Raw genomic sequence first — 17,888 nt, 5'->3', positions numbered from 1 at the left:
CCAGAGTTCAAGGATGCTATATAAAAACCTTTCACATCTAGGGATGAGGGAGAAATTTGATTCAGCTTGCATTTGATTCTAATCTGTACTTTCCGAAACAATACATGAGCCAAAACACAGCCGTATTTTGAAATTCATACTTCTCTGATTTTTGCAATGCAGTTGTACAGCCACGAGACATGTGCAAAATATGCATATACTAGGGGTAAAAGTGTGCATAAGAATGCATATATTAGTGAAAATAACATACGCATTTGCATTTTAGTTGGGGAAATCCTTTTGTAAAAATATGTATATTCAGTAGGACCAGCGGTCAGGGATGATGGGAATTGTAGTCCAAAAACAGCTGGAGACCAAAATTTGGGAAACGCTGGTATACAGAAATTAGCAAGTAAAACTGGTCAAAATCTGGTAAATAAAACGAGCCTCTTGCTCATTTATTTGACTTGCTAGCATGGCATCTGGTCCTCAGACATTGCAAGAAACCCCAATAGACCTTAAGTCAAAAGGATAATCCACCCCCAGACCATGTTATCTCCAATGAACTATGTAAACAAACACTGAGTTATTTAGCAGGGAAAGTTTAAGCTATTGTGATACCTGCTGAAGCCCTAAAAGGCAGAGTTATAAGATGCTTGTAACAGAGCCAATACTGGCAAGACCTTGTCATCACTTCTGTGTTATGCCACTGTGTGCCTGTGATCTTGACATTTCATATAAACTAAACAAGTGAAACCTGTTGAGCACATGGTACAAAGCCTTCCAAAGGCAACTTGGGGCTAGTGATTCAGTAGGACAGACCTCTCTTTTTCTCAAAGTAAACAGCAAACAAAAAAAGGATGCTCCAACAGAACACATCACAATATCCAACCCTAAAATAATCACCTAAGCAGCAAGTCCTTGTTTTCAGCCTCAGGTTGAAAACCTACACACGTTTGCAATTAAGACCCATTGGATACAGTCAGAGTTATTTTTGAGTAAAAATGCAAAGGACAAGACTGTTAACGACCTCTGCCCACATTGCATGTCTATTCTGGATGCTGTCTCTCAGATTTTACAGGCTCACGGTAGGTATAAAGTGATCAATGAAAAACACACCCAAGGCTATATTATTCAAAAGTGGTGTAAAGACAAGTTTTTCATACTTCTCAACTGTAGTTTTGTATCCTGCTTCGGCTTTGTATCCTGTCCTCCACAACATTCACCCAGGCACAAAAAGGTCTCATTCAGACATAATCCTAAGAGGTGGTTTCACTTAGGGATAATCAATGCAGTTACATCCAGATGTGGTTTGACTACAACTCTCATCAGTCCTGACTATAAGCCTTGTTGGCTGAGGCTGATGGGAGTTGAGTCCAACAACATCTGGAAGGTGCCATATTGACTACCCCACTATGCAAATGAGCCTCATGAGCTCCCCTCTCCTCTAAGGCAACCAGAAGCAAATCAGAAGTTTTCGCTTCCCTTTTTAACTAACTGCAGTTATGCCTTAAAACCTGGACAAACAGTTATTAGCCTCACCCAGATTGTAGGGAAACAAGCCAGCTTCAAACCCCAGAACATTGCTATCTCATGTAATATACAAGGTAGGGCTGGGAGACCATTTTATTTGCATTTTAATATCTACTTTCAAAGTAACAACAAACTGGAATGGAACTATCCTTCAAACTTTGCCCTCTTCCTAGTCTTGCAAGGCAAATTACTAAAAAAAAACCCCACCTGTGCACCAAAACAAAGCATATATTGGGCAGATGTGCAGAACAGACAAAATAACATACAAAAATAAATTATATTAGGGTACATTGCTTGCAAAAATGCTTAAATTGGGCAAAAATTGCATATATTAGGAGAATCATTTGAATTTTCCTGCAGGCTTTTTAAAAAAATAAAAATAAGGAATGAACTGATCTTAAAGACTGGAAATAGAGAAAAGTCAAAATTGGCAAGATTTACCCATCCCTAATACAAGGATACCATTTTATCTCCTTTAAGAACATAAATTATTTAGCCAGTAGTTATCTACAAGGTTATCATTTCCTTCCTTCCTATCTATTTTCACACTGTAGCCTACTAAAGCCGAAGAGTTTTCCAGACACTATTCCTTCTCATAATAATATTCATTTATTGATCATATTATACCTTGCTTCATGCACCACATTGTGTTAGATTCAAGGTCACTATTCTGTGGTCTGACACAAATTCTTTAGGGAAGAGGGATGACATTGCAAAAATATGCATTATACCAAGAAGAATCAACATGACCCGAACACATAAAATGGACTGCACACAAAATGCAAAGGTTGCCTCACAAATACTCCAGGTTTTATTTTTCTTGGTTCCTACAAATACATAGAACTCAAGCAGAGGTGCAATAAGAATCAATGACAAATCACTAATCAAAAATTTTTGTTAATCTTTTGACTTAGCTCAAGGGTAGCCAATGTGGTGCCTCCCAGATGTTGATGGACTACAATTCCCATCACCCTTGACCATGGGACACAGGAGATGGGAATTGTAGTCCAACAGCATCTAGAAGGCACCATATTGGCTACTCCTAGCTTAGCCCTTCTGTCCTGTCAAAGTATGCAAGAGTTGAGCTGGGAATCCTGTGACCCTGAAAACAGCACCTAAGATTCTTTTTAGTTGGGTCCCAGAAACTTCATCCTGGGCAAAAGGGAGTAGAACTGTGTAATATCAACCTCTGTGGGTGGCAAACCCTATGAGGCCCCTAAATTGACCAAGTCAGGTGTAAGTATTAGGCACCTAATAATCACCCGCCTATCATACTCCAGCCTGCAAGCTCCAGCTTCAAAAGTTAAGGAGGCCTTATGGCTGAAAGAGATGTATTGTTAAACGAATCTTTGCAGGGAGGGAGGGTAAAGAAATGCAAATTGCAACCGCCTTGGGTAGGGCATGCCTGACAATTAAGAGGATCAGAGCAGGCATGTGTGACGAATTCAGCCCTTTCCTTACCTGCTACAGCTCTGAGTAGACGCCCAAACAGGCTCTGGTGGACAAGACTAATATTACATCCAATGGTCCAGTTTCTGCATGTACTGTTGAGGGAAATGAAGGGCAGATGGGGCTTGTCAACCTGGGAAGGAAGCCCATCTAGGAGAATGAAACTCTGATCCTAAACCTCCACTGCCTTGCAGATAAACTCACTTGTGAGAAAGGCTTTGGAAGCAAATCCTGGGCACCAGTCTGTCCTTGCTGCCTTGTACGACATCTTCTGGAAAAGGAAAAGCTAAGGAGTTAACCCTAGGCTAATCGGGAGTGGAGTCCCTAAGGCGGGTGGAAGGCATCTTGTATGCTTCCTTCCGACAACACCTGCAGCCAAGCTGGTGCCAAATGCTTTCCTTTGCTTTGAACCACATCAGTGAGGCCGAGAGGTGGGTCATGTCACCTGCGCACACTGCTTTATGGTAGTGAGATGTGGGCAACTTACACCCACCAGAAGCGATGCCTCAACCCCTTGCACACATCCTGTATCAGGAAGATTTTGAGCATGTTCGCACTCCTGTCTCAGTGACAGTCTACGCTGGCTTGGTCATGTCCACAGAATGGAATATGGCAGGATCCCCAAGGAGGGGCTCTACAGGGAGCTGGCTCCAGGAACCCATTGGCAGATCAACGCTGAGTTACAAAGATGTCTGCAAACATCACATAAAGGCTGGCATCATTAACTCCGCTGTGTGAGAATCCCTTGCAGACAATCACAGTGCCTGGAGACAATCAGTCAGGCTGTGTATCCACAGCAGTGACCAGAGAAGGGATGACCACTGGGAGGAGCGAAGAGAGAAGAAACACCATGGTGCATCTGCATCAGCATAACCGGATCCCTTTGTCTGCCCCAACTGCAACAAAACTTGTCTCTCCCACATTGGTCTCTACAGCCACAGCACGCGCAGTAACTTTCCAATGGTTTGACTGCCTCCCAAGACAGACAGATGCCAACCAACAACTTCTTCTAGTGTAGCATTTGCTTTGGTAAGGTAAAGGTAAAGGGACCCCTGACCATTAGGTCCAGTCATGGCCAACTCTGGGGTTGCGGCGCTCATCTTGCTCTATTGGCCGAGGGAACCGGCGTACAGCTTCTGGGTCATGTGGCCAGCACGACTAAGCCACTTCTGGCGAACCAGAGCAGTGCACGGAAACGCCGTTTACCTTCCCGCCAGAGCAGTACCTATTTATCTACTTGCACTTTGACATGCTTTCGAACTGCTAGGTTGGCAGGAGCAGGGACCGAGCAACGGGAGCTCACCCCGTCACAGGGATTTGAACCGCCAACCTTCTGATCGGCAAGTGCTAGGCTCTGTGGTTTAACCCACAGCGCCACCCGCGTCCCCTTTTGCTTTGGTACCAGTGGGTAATTTCCTTCCAATGTCAATATTAGATTCAGAATATGTACTACATGACATTTGTGTCTAGTCTTGAAAAGACAAAGCACAGCTCTGTCTCCTGATAAAATCATGCAAAGCCCTACTATGTTCCTGACAAGTCCCCATACACGACCGAAAGAAAAACTAAGCACACAACTGCTCACACTTCTCCCTTATTAACCATGCCTTTCCCTTGACTCTTCTCTCTCAGCTGTATCCCTCCATGATTGGAATTTACATCATAAGCTCCTTGGGACAAAGACCCATCATTGCTTGAATGTCTACTACATCTTCCCACAATCCATCTTAAGACCATGGCTAAATAGAGACTCCATCCATGGCTCCAACCTCAGCCAATTTTTTCCCCTCCCTCACCCCCTGTTTACCATCTACCCTAATGCAGAGTTCCAGAGAACACGAAGTCTTGCACAATATTCTGTAACATTTCAGTTGGCCTAATAAAAGATTGCATATTCCAAGAATTTGTTTTTCCAATAAAACATATCAACATTTATAATCCATTATATAATCCATCATATTTCAGTTTAAAAAGAGTACAACATGCTATCATTTATGAAGGAACAATATTGTCCTTCTGAAAACAGAAAGTTACTAATTTAATCTAACACTATTTGGATCGTTCTAAGTGCAATATTAACTGATGCAAGGTCCTTTCATTGCGTCTGAAAGCTATAATAACTTTGTTGTTTTCTAAATCTCAGGTAGTGGATTAATCTGGTGACAGCAGCAATCTCCCAAAGTTTCTTCATCCATTCTTTAATGGATGTTCACTGACCTCCATGTCTTAGCGAGCAAAGTCCTCACATATGCAGTTAACATATAAGAAACTAATTATTTATGTTCTAATACCACCAAGCTTTCCACATAATTAAATAAAATGAATAGTGGTTGAAGATGATTTCCATAACTTAAAACCTTTTTAACTGGTTTCTTCCAATATTTTCTGACAATCACATTCCTACCACATAAGGGTAGGGGAAATCACCTATTTTCTTTTTGGCATGTCCAACATTTAGTGGGATAAAAGAATTGCCCTAATGTGGATACTTGAATTTTTCTTATGGTCAACCCAGGTACTTTTGCTTGGCTTGTGTTACTCTGTGAAGTGCCCTGTACACAGATGGTACTGTCCCTGAATAAATCTGGCCCTACTCATAGTGGTGGACATGTCTTAGATCTGGTGTTTACCTCTGTGGATGTGGGTGATCTGACACTAAGTTCCAGTGAAACAAAACAAGTGCCATGGTCAGATCACTTCCTGGTGCAACTAGACTTCTCCACAACCCATACATACATTGAGTGTAAACCCACTAGCATAATTAGAAAGGCAGCACCCACAACTCCAGCCAACTGAGCCCAGAACTCCCGCTGATGCCACAGCTGGAACATCCTGCCATTGGGCAGCCTGAGCTGTTGGACAGTCCGCCCCTGACCATTAGGATCCCTGCTCCTGCCACTGCCCAGTCAGCCTGTCAGGGCAGTGGGGAGGGGGAGCCAAGTCGGATCACATCACCAGGGATGTGTCTATACCATGTTGCAACACTGAATGATTCATGAAGGCATCTCTCCCAGGCCCACATCAAACCTGGAACCTGATACTGTAGCCTAGGGCCCCTTCTAGCCTGGTACTGTTATTATTAATAACAGTAACAAGGACAACATGGACCCTGAGATCATCCTCTGAGGCCCTTCTTCATGTGCCTCCTCCATGAGAGGTCCAGAGGGTGGTAACACAAGAACAGGCCTTTTCCGCAGTAGCTCCCTGTTTGTGGAATGCTCTCCCCAGGGAAGCTCACCTGGCACCTTCATTATGCACATAACGTTCCTCTTTATCCAGGCCTTTGGCTGATTAATGCCCTATGCCATCTTAAAATGTGTTGGGTGGGTTCATTGGGTTGCCTTTTATTTTTATTATGTATTTTGTGTTTTCTACATTGTAATTTTATGTTGTAAGTCGCCCTTAGAGCTACGGATGAAGGGCATATACAAATTTAATGAACAAAGAAACAACCTCTGTATTTAGATTTCTCTATAGATGATATATATGATGGGTAGCCAACACTTGTTCTCAAGATGCTCTTGGGCTTCAACTCCCACCAACTCTGACCATTATGCCATACTTGCTGGGGCTGATGGGAGTTGTAGTCCAACAAAACCTGGAAGGCACCATTTTGGCTACCCTTGACATACATGACTGACAACTTTGAAAGAGGTTGCTCTGTTGCAGCAACAGAGTCTGTTGGCACTTTGAATTCTAACCTGGCAATGCCTCTGGAAATTGCCTACAGCGTATGTGGTTTATAATGCAGCAAAAAACAACAACACCCCGCCCCCAAAAGCTGAAAAAAAGAGGAATGCCTATCACTTAGCAAACATTAGTACTGCAGTGTCAGCAGCCAGTAACAATTCTTTAGCTTTTGGCATCGTGCAATGCCATCTTTGCACAAGCTCCTCAAGGCTGCACCAGCGCACTGGTTGGCACAAACCAATATCCTGAGCACTTATTTGTTGGCACATGCCTCAAGACCCAGAAGGATAGGGGGAAATGAAATGGTTCCAGGCCACAACAGTATTTGCGCTACTGTTGGCAGCTGCTGAAATATGGGTACTAATTTTGCCAGTGTCAACAAGGCCCTAAAGGATCATGAATATTAGATGCTATGTTTCATTGGAACTAATGGAATTAGATCACAGCCACTTTTCATCACGTTGCAGTCTGACGGCAAGACCCATCTTCTGTGTACTGTTTTTAAAGCCAACTCCGCTAGCCTAGGGGTTCAATCCACCAGGAATTTCTCCTATGCAAGCCCCGCCAGCGGAAGTGTGAATTGCACAAAAGCACAGCTTATGCCCCAGACATAAAGCTGCCAAGTACTTCATTAGCTCCTTGTACGTTAAATTTTCAGTTTATATAAAAGAAAGCTTCTGTAGTTCAGTATGACATTACAGCTCTCAGAAGCATCAATTGCAAAAATTAACACAGGAAGGATGAATGCCAGCTCATATACAAAATTAACGACTTTTCAAATCTATTTTGTTAGTATAAAAAGGCAGTTTCGTGTCTTCCTTTGTAGAACACTTAAATATCTGCTTTTTAGTTTTAAAAAGTATTAAAGGTTTAACTAGGGTTTAATTAAGGTAGTGTTGATGGTTTCTTTGACTAATAAAATTACATACAGCCTTTTTTTTTAAACTTTCTACTCCTGTCAGCAGGTTACTGTATACTGTAGATCTGGATATCATCGCATTGTAATACAACTTTCTGTGGTGCAATAGGTACATAACTGAATCTTCTTGCTCTTGTTTAATGTATTATAACTTTCACTTTCTTTTATTCCACCGTAAACGACAGACCCTACTTGTTCTGTCCTTCATTTTTAAACATTTGTGATATATAACCTGTGCTTCTTTCGTGACAGTACTCACTGGAACTGAGTACCAACACCTCTTTTTGTTGCCCATGGCAGCCATTTTGTGATGGCACCCGCGGCACTTTTATCAAGAGTACCGGCACCTCATTTATTATTATTTTTTTACCAAAAGAAGCCCTGTATATAACACAAATTGTATCCATCAGTACTGTGTATTTCCCATCTCCCCTCCACCCTGAACCACTATTTTACACCCCACACAAATTCTCACAAAGCTAGGCTTTATCCTCTGCATTTATTTTATGTTTTTATCCCAGTGCCATCCGTTCCAACGATGCCACTGAATTAGCACACAACCCTTTCTGAGCAAAAGATACTGGCCAGCAATAGATCAATGGAACATGAGATGGAGAAGGCCAAGTCACTGACAGAAAAGGAAAGGCTGATATCTGGTTGGCGACAACAATTTGAGCATATGGCAACCTTCATGGCCACCTTGACGTTTGTGCCTGCTCCCAGTGCTGATTGGCCCAAAAAGGGCCCAGGTGCAACCTCCTGAATCTCTATCTTATTTATCCTTCTTAACTAGATTCTAGTACCTTTGACCAGAAATTTGCACAATGCATTGTTTTACAAGCGCATGATCTTCTGGGCTCTGCAGATAGCCATTTAACGACCACAGTAACCATAACAGCATGTTTAAAGAAAACAGAGGCCAAGATTTTTCAAAACCACAAGGAACTTACCGAGCCATATAGTTCTCCTTTCTCATTCATTCCCAGATAAAGTCCACTGTCGACCCCTCGAATGCTGACCAGGCCCACTGCTATACTGATAAATTCCAGGATACCTGCAAAACACAACACACACAAAATGTCCATACCATTTCCATTCACAAATTTAGCACTTGGAGTCAACTTTGAAATTGACTCAGTGGCATTACAAAGATGGCAGATGTTTTCCACCAGAAAGAAAAATGCCAACAGATGAGTAATTATTAGAGATACAGACATCCGCAGCGTATAAAAGGCAACCGTGCTGAGCTTTCTCCTGAAATTATGCAATGCAGACGGGAGAGGAGTGCCAAGTGAAAAGCTCAGCCTTTCAAAGAGGGCTACTTGCTCAAAGAGATTTTTCTTAAGCCCTCCCATCAAGTACCTGACCAGACCCAATGTTCCAGCAATCCTCTGGCATGCTGGGGCATGCAGAAAGGTTTGTAAAGTTATTTACAGGCCGCTCGTTGTTTTTTAAAAGGTATTTATGTGATCGGCTGCGAAGGATTGTTCAGAATCTGTTGAAGACTGAAAGTGGAGCTTACAAAACACAACTTCAGTTCTAAAATCAGGTGAGAGGAACCTTTCTTCAGTCTAAGGGGCACATTCCTTACCAGGCCACCAGGTTCCCCATCCCTGGTCTAAATATGTGTTACACACACACACACACACACACACACACGTGTGGAAACCTGCATTATGTTCAGGAACTGTAATTAAACTGTGCTTTGTCCTGTTAAGTACAACCAGTGCCAGCTATAGGGGGATTGAACAACCCTCAATGCCCACTCAATGCCAACTGCTGCTACTCTGCCTCACTTCTGCTTGCCCCATCTGCAGTATACAGTTAAAGCTGTATCACACCATGGCTTCCCCCCAAAGAATCCTGGGAACTGTAGTTTGTACTGAGAATTGTTAGGAGACCCTTATTCACTTCACAGAACTAAAATTCCCAGAGTTCCCTGGGTTGACTGTTAAGCCACTCTGATAACTGTTGCTGTGAGGTAGTTGTGAGGTAACTGTAGCTGTGAATAGGCATTTCCTAGCAACTCTCAGCAGGTGTCCAACCATGCTGACGCTTGAAGCCAGCCCTCCCTCAGACTAGGAGAAATCCTCCTGCAGGCCTGTAGTAAGAGCCTTGCCAGAGAACTGTAGAAAACTTCCTTAATAACTTAATAAACCTACTATGTTACCACAACTGGCGCGGAGCCTTAATTTAGTGATTAAGGTTCAACGGACAATAAAGGTACACGCTATACCTTTAAAATACATTCAAAACACATTTTTCTCCTCAAAGAATTCTGGGTACAGTAGTGGCTGGGAATGGTATCTGTGAGGGGTAAACTGAGGTGCCCAGAATTCTTTGAGGGGAAGAATGTGCTTCAAATGTGCTTTAAAGGTGCAGCACGTACACAGCTCAAGTCCCAATGTTCCTTCCGCCCTTTTGCTTCAGGAAAAGCCACTCCAGAATGAGTCAATCTGGAGGAGAAGCAGTAGGAATAGAGGATTTGATCCATGGTTATGCTTCAAATTACACCTGCCACACACTCACTAGAAACCCAACCTTGCAAGGTGTCCAATTCCTCATTTATTTGTGTGTGTGAAAAGGAAAACATGGGGAGGGAAGCAGCGGATGGGACAATTTGGAACAGGGGAACAATGGGCAGCGAATGCATAAACATCACCTCACTCTCTCCCTGCTTCTTCCTCAGATTACCTACCAACAAAAGTGCCTTTTCCTGGAATAAAACAGTCCATTAGGATTGGCCGATTGTCTAGTTGGGCTTTATATCAGTATCTTGGTATCAGTATCTCCCATTTACCTATAAATAATGAAGACTACCCACTCCCCACCCCAAATAAACTAGATACCTACAGTCCAAAGTTTGTCTGTAACCAATATTTGCCATCCAGTTCTCAAATTCCCAAACCCTTGTCTCCCTCACTTCTCATAATAGCCAGATCTGGCCCAAGTCTTCTCTGAATATTCTCCCCAACCCATGCCTCCCTCTTTGCCTTCCCTCCAACTCCTCTGCTGCTAAATTAACCTATCACAGTCTCCTTGAAGTCACAGCCCACCTCCCTTTCTCCGTATTTCCCCTTCTTCCTCCTTCACTGCTTAATTCAACTCCTTCACGGACAGCCAACTGACCCCCTTCAGCGCACCGTGTTCCCAATCCCGCCCTCTGCAGCAAACAGCCCCTCTACTCCTTCCGCAAGACTCTTGGCAACCTTTCCCTTTCTACCAAACCAATTGTCGACTTGCCTCATAGCAACTGATCTGGTTTTGCATATTACGCCATTAACCTTTCCCTCCTGTATGTCCACATCTCCACTGAACAGATTGCCTATATTACACAGTTCCTTTCCCCTCCTAATAGCTAGAATTTGTCCACATCAGCAGTTACAAGGATGTTGTTGTTATTTATTAGTCACTTTATTCATGGAAATGACTCAAAGCAGCTTACAGGTGTTGTCATAATTAAACCATGTCAGTCAACAGCAAGTGTCTTTGTGTTCATGACCTGTTTATGAGCTTCTCATAGGCCTCTACTGTGCAAAACAGGATTCTGGATCCAGCAGGACCATTCTTATGTTCTTATGAAAGGATTTTGCAGATGGGCAACCAACAGCAACCAGGTTTTACTGTGTCATATCTTAGAGAGAGAGAGATGACACAGCAAAACCTGGTTGTATATAGATTGACAACATTGCTAAGGAGTGTGTCTTGCCAAACAAATCTCTAAAAAAAAAAATACACTATTCTTCCACGTGTAATAAAAGGTCAAGATATCTCACATGCATTGTTAGAAACTCACATATATAATCTAGGTGCCAAATGGCTCCTCAAACCAAGGTTACAGATGCCAAAAATGGAATGTCTAGTTGCAGTTTTGGGGTCAGATGGCTCAAAAGACTTTTTGGTTCCTGAAATTCGTTCCGATTGTGCAGATAAAATATCACAGATAGAATTCTACAGAATGTGTTGCTAGTGTGATCCAACATGCAAGATCCAAGGTTCCCCAGGCATGCACTTCCAGATGGCGGAGACATCAGACGCCATCCCAGCACCTGGGCAACTTCACTTGGTCACAAGTGGTCAATAGCCAGGTGCAAAATGCGCCTGCCACCTGGCGAATTTCAAATGCTGCTCACATGGTATGGCAAACATGGGGAACCTGTGTCCCTCCAGATGTTGGACTCCAACTCAGATAATCCCCAACCACTGTCCATGTTGACTTTGGCTGATGAAAATTAAGAGCCCAAAATAACCAGAAGTCCACCAGTTTCTCTCCGCGGCTCTATCCTTGCCTTCAGGAATGAACATAGGAACTTGCTTTATATTGAGTCAAGATCATTGGTCCATCTAACTTAGTAACATCAAACTGACAGGCAGTGGCTGTCCAGGGTTCCAGACTGGGGACACTCCCAGCCCTAAAAATACCAGGGATTGAACCTGCAACTTTTCTGCACTCAGCTGCTCTGTCACTGAGCTACAGCCCTTCCCTATAGGTGGAAGAGGAAGTTGGAGGGAAAGAATGGAATAGAGAAAATTGATGTTTCTCGGACAGATTGACCCAATGCCAGTTTTTGTTCAGGCCATGGTCCTACCAGGAATATCTGTGAACCAGTGAATGTGGCCTCTTTACCATCCTCCTTTAAACCCTCCTCCAAAAATGTTACCCAGACAATTCTTGCACGTCACATTACATTTATGTTTGTTTGTTTGTTTATTTATTATTGAAATGTTTAAAGCTCAACTAAAACTTGACAGAATGTTGTACAAAGGACCGAGGCCACCAGGTCAAAATCTATTTTCAAAACAAGGCAAGAGATGAGTTAGAGAAGAACAGAGAAAGAGTGTGGTTGTAAAAATGGAAAGCCAAAGGAGAAAGATGGAATGGTAACAGGCAGAAATCTGAAAGGGTATTCCAATGAAAGCAAATATATGAGGAAGACAAAGGTGGGGGGGGGTAGTGACCAACAGAAAAGCTGTTACACAGATTATGGAGCGATTCATTTTGCATCTTTCACAAAGGAGCAATAGCAATAGCAGCCTCAGCAGCATAGATCTATCAACAACAGGTAGAAGCCAAGAGATAGTTTTGTAACCAAGATTGCAATGATGAGTACTGCTGTACCTTTCTCTAAGGCAGTGGTTCCCAAACTTTTTAATATGGCGGCCCACAAGTCAAAAATTCACTGATTTAGTGCAACAAGTGTCAAGACAGCATTATAACAAGCCAACTATACAAAAAGTTGTAAGAGATATTCATCATGCCAGTTAAGGATTGCAAGCAATAATTATCTTGAGTTTATTTATAAAGTCCAAAGCCCACTTGCACAGGCTTTGTGACCCACTTGCTAGTTTAAGAGAACACTATTGATTATTGCTGTATATTTTACTCATCACTGCATTGATAACTCCAGCTTAGTAAAAGGCAATCTCCCCATTTTAAATTGTTTGCATTCTTACTAAGTAATAAAACAAAACAAAATAATCAGCATTCTTCTGCTAGGTGCAATACTTCTAGTACAATATCTGATACAAACAGCCCATTGGAAAGCTTTCACCATGTTCAGAGCTACATAATCAGGGCTCCAAATCTTGTAAAACTGTAAAACTTTCACCAAACTATCAAGTTACCCCTGTGTACATATAACCACCAAGCAATTTTAAGAGAGGCCAATTCTTAGGTTATGTGCCTATTGTCCAATATTGTAGGCTCTGGGTTTATAAACCTGGTATCTTTCATTCTGGTGTAAAAGTAAATTGGGAGTGAAATTGCTACTCCAATTTCAGATGGCCGGGTCACACACTACTGACCACCTGAAAGTAAAACGCTGCTAGCCCTGTAGCTGATTTTTTCAAGTCGGTTGTGTCTCTGTTCTTGAGAAGTCTGTGAAACTCACAAACAACAAAGTTTACACATTGAAATAGGAAATGCTTCAGTTTTATTACTCTTTGCTCGGCACACTCCCTTAAGGAAAACTATCCAGAGACACATCTGAACTCTATATGGTAAATCAAAGCACAAATCACTCTGGATCACGCCAACTGTCCATAATATGAGTTTTGCCAAGTCAGCAGATGTATTGTTTAATTCGAGGCACTTTTGAATGTTTCCAGGATATAAATAATGTGCTCATTCAGTTACAGATAGGTAGCCGTGTTGGTCTGCCATAGTCAAAATAAAAAAAATCCTTCCAGTAGCACCTTTAAGACCAACTAAGTTAGTTCTTGGTATGAGCTTTCGTGTGCAAGCACACTTCTTCAGATACACTGAAACAGAAGTTGCCAGATCCTTCTATATAGTGAGAAGGTGGGGAGGGGTATTACTCAGAAGGGTGGTGGGAATGGGAGATTGGCAGATAGCTGAGATGAGCCTGCTGACGACTCTTAACGACTGTAATAGGTCTAACAGGAAAAGGCAAGGGGTGAGAAGGTGAGAAATGGCTTAGTCATGTATAATGGGTGTCTTTGTTCAAACCAGGTCTCTCCATGGTTTTAAGTTTGGTAATGAGTTGCAATTCAGCAGCTTCTCTTTCCAGTCTATTTCTGAAATTCCTTTGTAGTAAAACAGCTACTTTGAGATCTTGTATAGAATGTCCTGGGAGATTGAAGTGTTCTCCTACTGGTTTCTCTGTTTTGTGATTCTTGATGTCAGATCAAAGACATTGGATTCTTATCCCATTATCCCACCTTCTCACTATATAGAAGGATCTGGCAACTTCTGTTTCAGTGTATCTGAAGAAGTGTGCTTGCACACGAAAGCTCATACCAAGAACTAACTTAGTTGGTCTTAAAGGTGCTACTGGAAGGATTTTTTTTTATTTTGTGCTCATTCAGTTAATAGTAGCACATACAGTCTATGGCAGTAGTTTTCAACCAGTGTGCCATGGCACCTTCGGGTGCCTTGCATGACGGTCAGGGGTGCCAGGCAACACTGACCTCTGTCCCTCTTTCCTTCCCTCCCTCCTCTGATGCCCTCTGGCATCTCTGCCTCCCAAAGGCTTGCACAGCTGTTTGTTGCAGCAGCCCTGGCTACAAGCTCCCCAGGCAAATGCTGCCTCTGGGGCTGGCCAGGGGGTGCTGGGTGCCAGGAGCTGAGGCAGCCTCGGAGTGAGCAAGCAAGCAGGCAAGGGAGCCTAGCCAGCCAGTCCACCAGCCCTTGTTGTTGGGAATGGACAGACAAGTCCCAGGGGCAGTGTGAGGAGGCACCTCTCTTTGGGGCATGGGGGGCAGCTCTGAGACCAGGGGTGGCAGCAGCGGCTGCCCAGAGGACTCTCAAGGAGAGGGGAGAGGAGGCTGAGGGAACACTTCATAAGGGAGGGTGTTCGAAAAGGGGTGAGGTGCTGCCAGGTCTGCAGGCAAGTGGTGACATAACTAGGTTCCTGAGCCCCACAGGGGTGCTGCAGAAAGAATGCTGTTGTTCAAGGGAGCCATGGACTCAAAAAGGCTGAAAACCTCTGGTCCAAGGGCTGAATCATATGCTAACTTCACGGACTGCTAAGGTTTGTATCCTGCCTCTCCAAATCCTTTAACATTCAAAGGCTTGTAAACATGCAATCCAGGATAATCTTTCATTTGCAAAGATCAAGCATAACTTTGCCACTAGAGCCAAAGTGACAAGGCATACGCCATACACAATGACATTCCTAACATGCTATCAACTAGCCAACTGGCCAACCCATTGCACTTTGCAGGATTTCGTTCATTTCCCCTAATTGCTTTCAAACCCGAACTAGTATGCACTGCTGAATATGACCCTGATAGTTACAGCTCCAGGGTAATGTTGTTATAGGATTGGCAGGGCTTGTTTGTATGTCGTCTTTGGAGCCACTCCCAGCCTGTGGCTTTATATCTGGAAGATGGCATTCTGTAGACAGAGAGACTGCTTAAGCGGTCAAACAAGCCATCAAACAAGCCTCTTTGGCAATGGCTCTTGCCAAGTCTGCTAAGCAACTCTTTGCAGGACCGAAGGGTAAAGGTTGCCATACAAACTAGCAGCTGCCATGCTCCCAGAAAAGATAAAGGGGCCTTGTCTTGTTCTCTGAACTGAATTCAACACTCTGGCTTTACCATCCCCACCACCCCAAAAAAACTGTTGGAGCTCTTCCATAATATGCTCAGCCTGTGTGTGTGTGTGTGTGTGTGTGTGTGTGGTATCATAGAATCGCAGAGTTGGAAGGGACCCCAAGCGTCATCTAGTCCAACCCCTTGCAATGCAGAAATCTGAATGAAGTCATCCATGGAAGGCAGAGTTCATCCAACCTCTGCTTTAGAAACCTCCAAGGAAGGAGAGTCTACCACCTTCTGAGGGAAACAGTTCCACTGTGGAACAGCTCTTAGCGTAAGAAAGTTCTTTCCGATATTTATACAGTGGTACCTCAGGTTAAGAACTTAATTCATTCCGGAGGTCCGTTCTTAATCTGAAACTGTTCTTAACCTGGGGTACCACTTTAGTTAATGGGGCCTCCTCCTGCTGCTGCTGCTGCTGCGCCGCCGGAGCACGATTTCTGTTCTCATCCTGAAGCCAAGTTCTTAACCCGAGGTACTATTTCTGGGTTAGCGGAGTCTGTAACCTGAAGTGTCTGTAACCTGAAGCGTCTGTAACCTGAGGTACCACTGTATATATAAGCATACTGCTTTTGTGGTTTTATATCACTGTACCCTGCTCTGATATTTTATGAGAGGGTGGTATGTACTTTTATACATAAACAGATGTAAATAAAAAACACCGCAGTCTTTGGTGACCTTCATTCTAGGAAAACGCCGCCAAAGTATGTGCTGGCACCCCAAAATCTCTAATTTTGCTCAGATACTGGGGTGCATACAGCCATATCATGGTTTGCAACACTGCGCTAGATTGTTGTACAATCTTTAGGCCTTGTATGCTGCTGCAAGAAATATTGTAATCACGTTGCTGAACAGTCATTTCCCATACATCAGGTGGCAAGAGATTCAGGAATGGGTCATTAGGCTGCCAATGTTCTCTAACCAAGAAAAAAGCACACCATAACAAGAACTCCAACTTATTTAATGTTCTCTAACCAGACATGCAAGTACTCACACTGGCCATTCACTGCTGGACCCCTTCTAGGTTTTCCATTTGACCAGTTGCAATCTGGAGTTTAATAGGCTTCAATTTCCCCAGGATATTTCAAAGGGAGTCAAGAAAACAATTCTCAAGCAAAGCCCCTTCAAGCAGAGGTAAAGTTCCTTTTTCACAGGCGGCGTCTTCCATGGGCCGTCACTCAATACAAGGCAATATGGAACAGCCCCTCATCAGAAGGGGGGCGGAGGAAAAGGAACAGCTGTAGTTTAAATCCCAGTGAAACAGCTGCACACTCAGCAAAGAGAGAAAGTGCTTCTACAGATGACTCGACTATGGTTAAATTCACACACTACAGTTAAAGCACACTTAAAAGTGGGCCAAACTACGGTAATCCTAGGAACTGTGATTTGTTAAGGGTGCTGGGAACTGCAGCACTCTGAGGGCCAAACTACAGTTCCCAATATTTCTTAGGGGAACATCATGTGCTTTAAATTTGTTGTGTGCACACCTTCTATGGCTGTATATTACCGGTGTTTAGGGGGAAACAAGGGCAGAATTGCAGTTTGCCACTTGCCCGCTCACCTAGAGCAAGCTCCTAGGCGAGTACCCAAGTACCAAAACTATCAAATCCACTTAGTGATGCTAAGTGCTGACTCAGCAGCCATTCCCAGGTGCCTCCATACCTCCTGGAGCTACAAGGTGCACTGTGAGATGCAAGAGCTGCTGGCGGCTCAGGACAGAACTAACAAAACATCTCAGCTGGCTCAGTCTCAGATGAGCTCCAGCGAGGAATAGGAAACAAATAACTTACTGAGAGATGTTATGTGCAGAGCTGCACAAAAATGTATGTAGGACCTGGGAAACCAGAGTTCAAATCCCCACTCAGCCACGAAGCTCGCCTAACCTACCTCATAGGGTCGTTGTGGGGATTAAAGGGAGAGGGGGAGAACCACGTACTACAACTCGAGCTCCTTGGAAAGGTGGGGTATGAATGCAATGAATAAAAAAGGAACACATTTTATTTAGGCTGAGTATAAGAGGCAGCAATGTTTATGGGACTGGATACATACCGAGAATTAAAAAGCTTGCAAAATGCACATAAGAAGAGCTCTGCTGGACCAGATTAAAGGCTTATCTAGTCAATAAAATACTTCTGGGAAGCCTACAGTGGGGCATGAAGGCATGAGCCCTCTCTGCTCTAGCAACTCACACCCACATCATGCATTTAAAGAACTCAGATATGACTTTAACGGTCATGGCTTCCCCCAAAGAAGCCTAGAA

General features: G+C 43.4%; 1 protein-coding gene across 6 annotated transcripts in view; it reads right to left on the bottom strand.

Annotated features, from left to right (window-relative positions):
- FGF9 (fibroblast growth factor 9) overlaps positions 1-17,888 on the bottom strand; it is a 38,842-nt gene that overhangs the window by 8,828 nt on the left and 12,126 nt on the right. For 2 of the 6 annotated variants that reach the window (XM_081003656.1, XM_081003660.1), the window contains exon 2: positions 8,521-8,624. In XM_081003656.1, the coding sequence (XP_080859782.1) occupies positions 8,521-8,624 (104 nt within the window). Of the gene's footprint in view, positions 1-8,520; positions 8,625-9,161; positions 9,288-9,366; positions 9,545-17,888 lie in introns of those variants that run through there. The other 4 variants (XM_081003658.1, XM_081003657.1, XM_081003659.1 and 1 more) reach the window with 4 other exon arrangements.

Source organism: Podarcis pityusensis (assembly GCF_964106645.2).
Source record: "Podarcis pityusensis genome assembly, chromosome: 4".
Taxonomy (NCBI): domain Eukaryota; kingdom Metazoa; phylum Chordata; class Lepidosauria; order Squamata; family Lacertidae; genus Podarcis; species Podarcis pityusensis.
The sequence above is the reverse complement of the archived record's forward strand: the minus strand, read 5'-3'. Positions and strand labels throughout refer to the sequence as shown.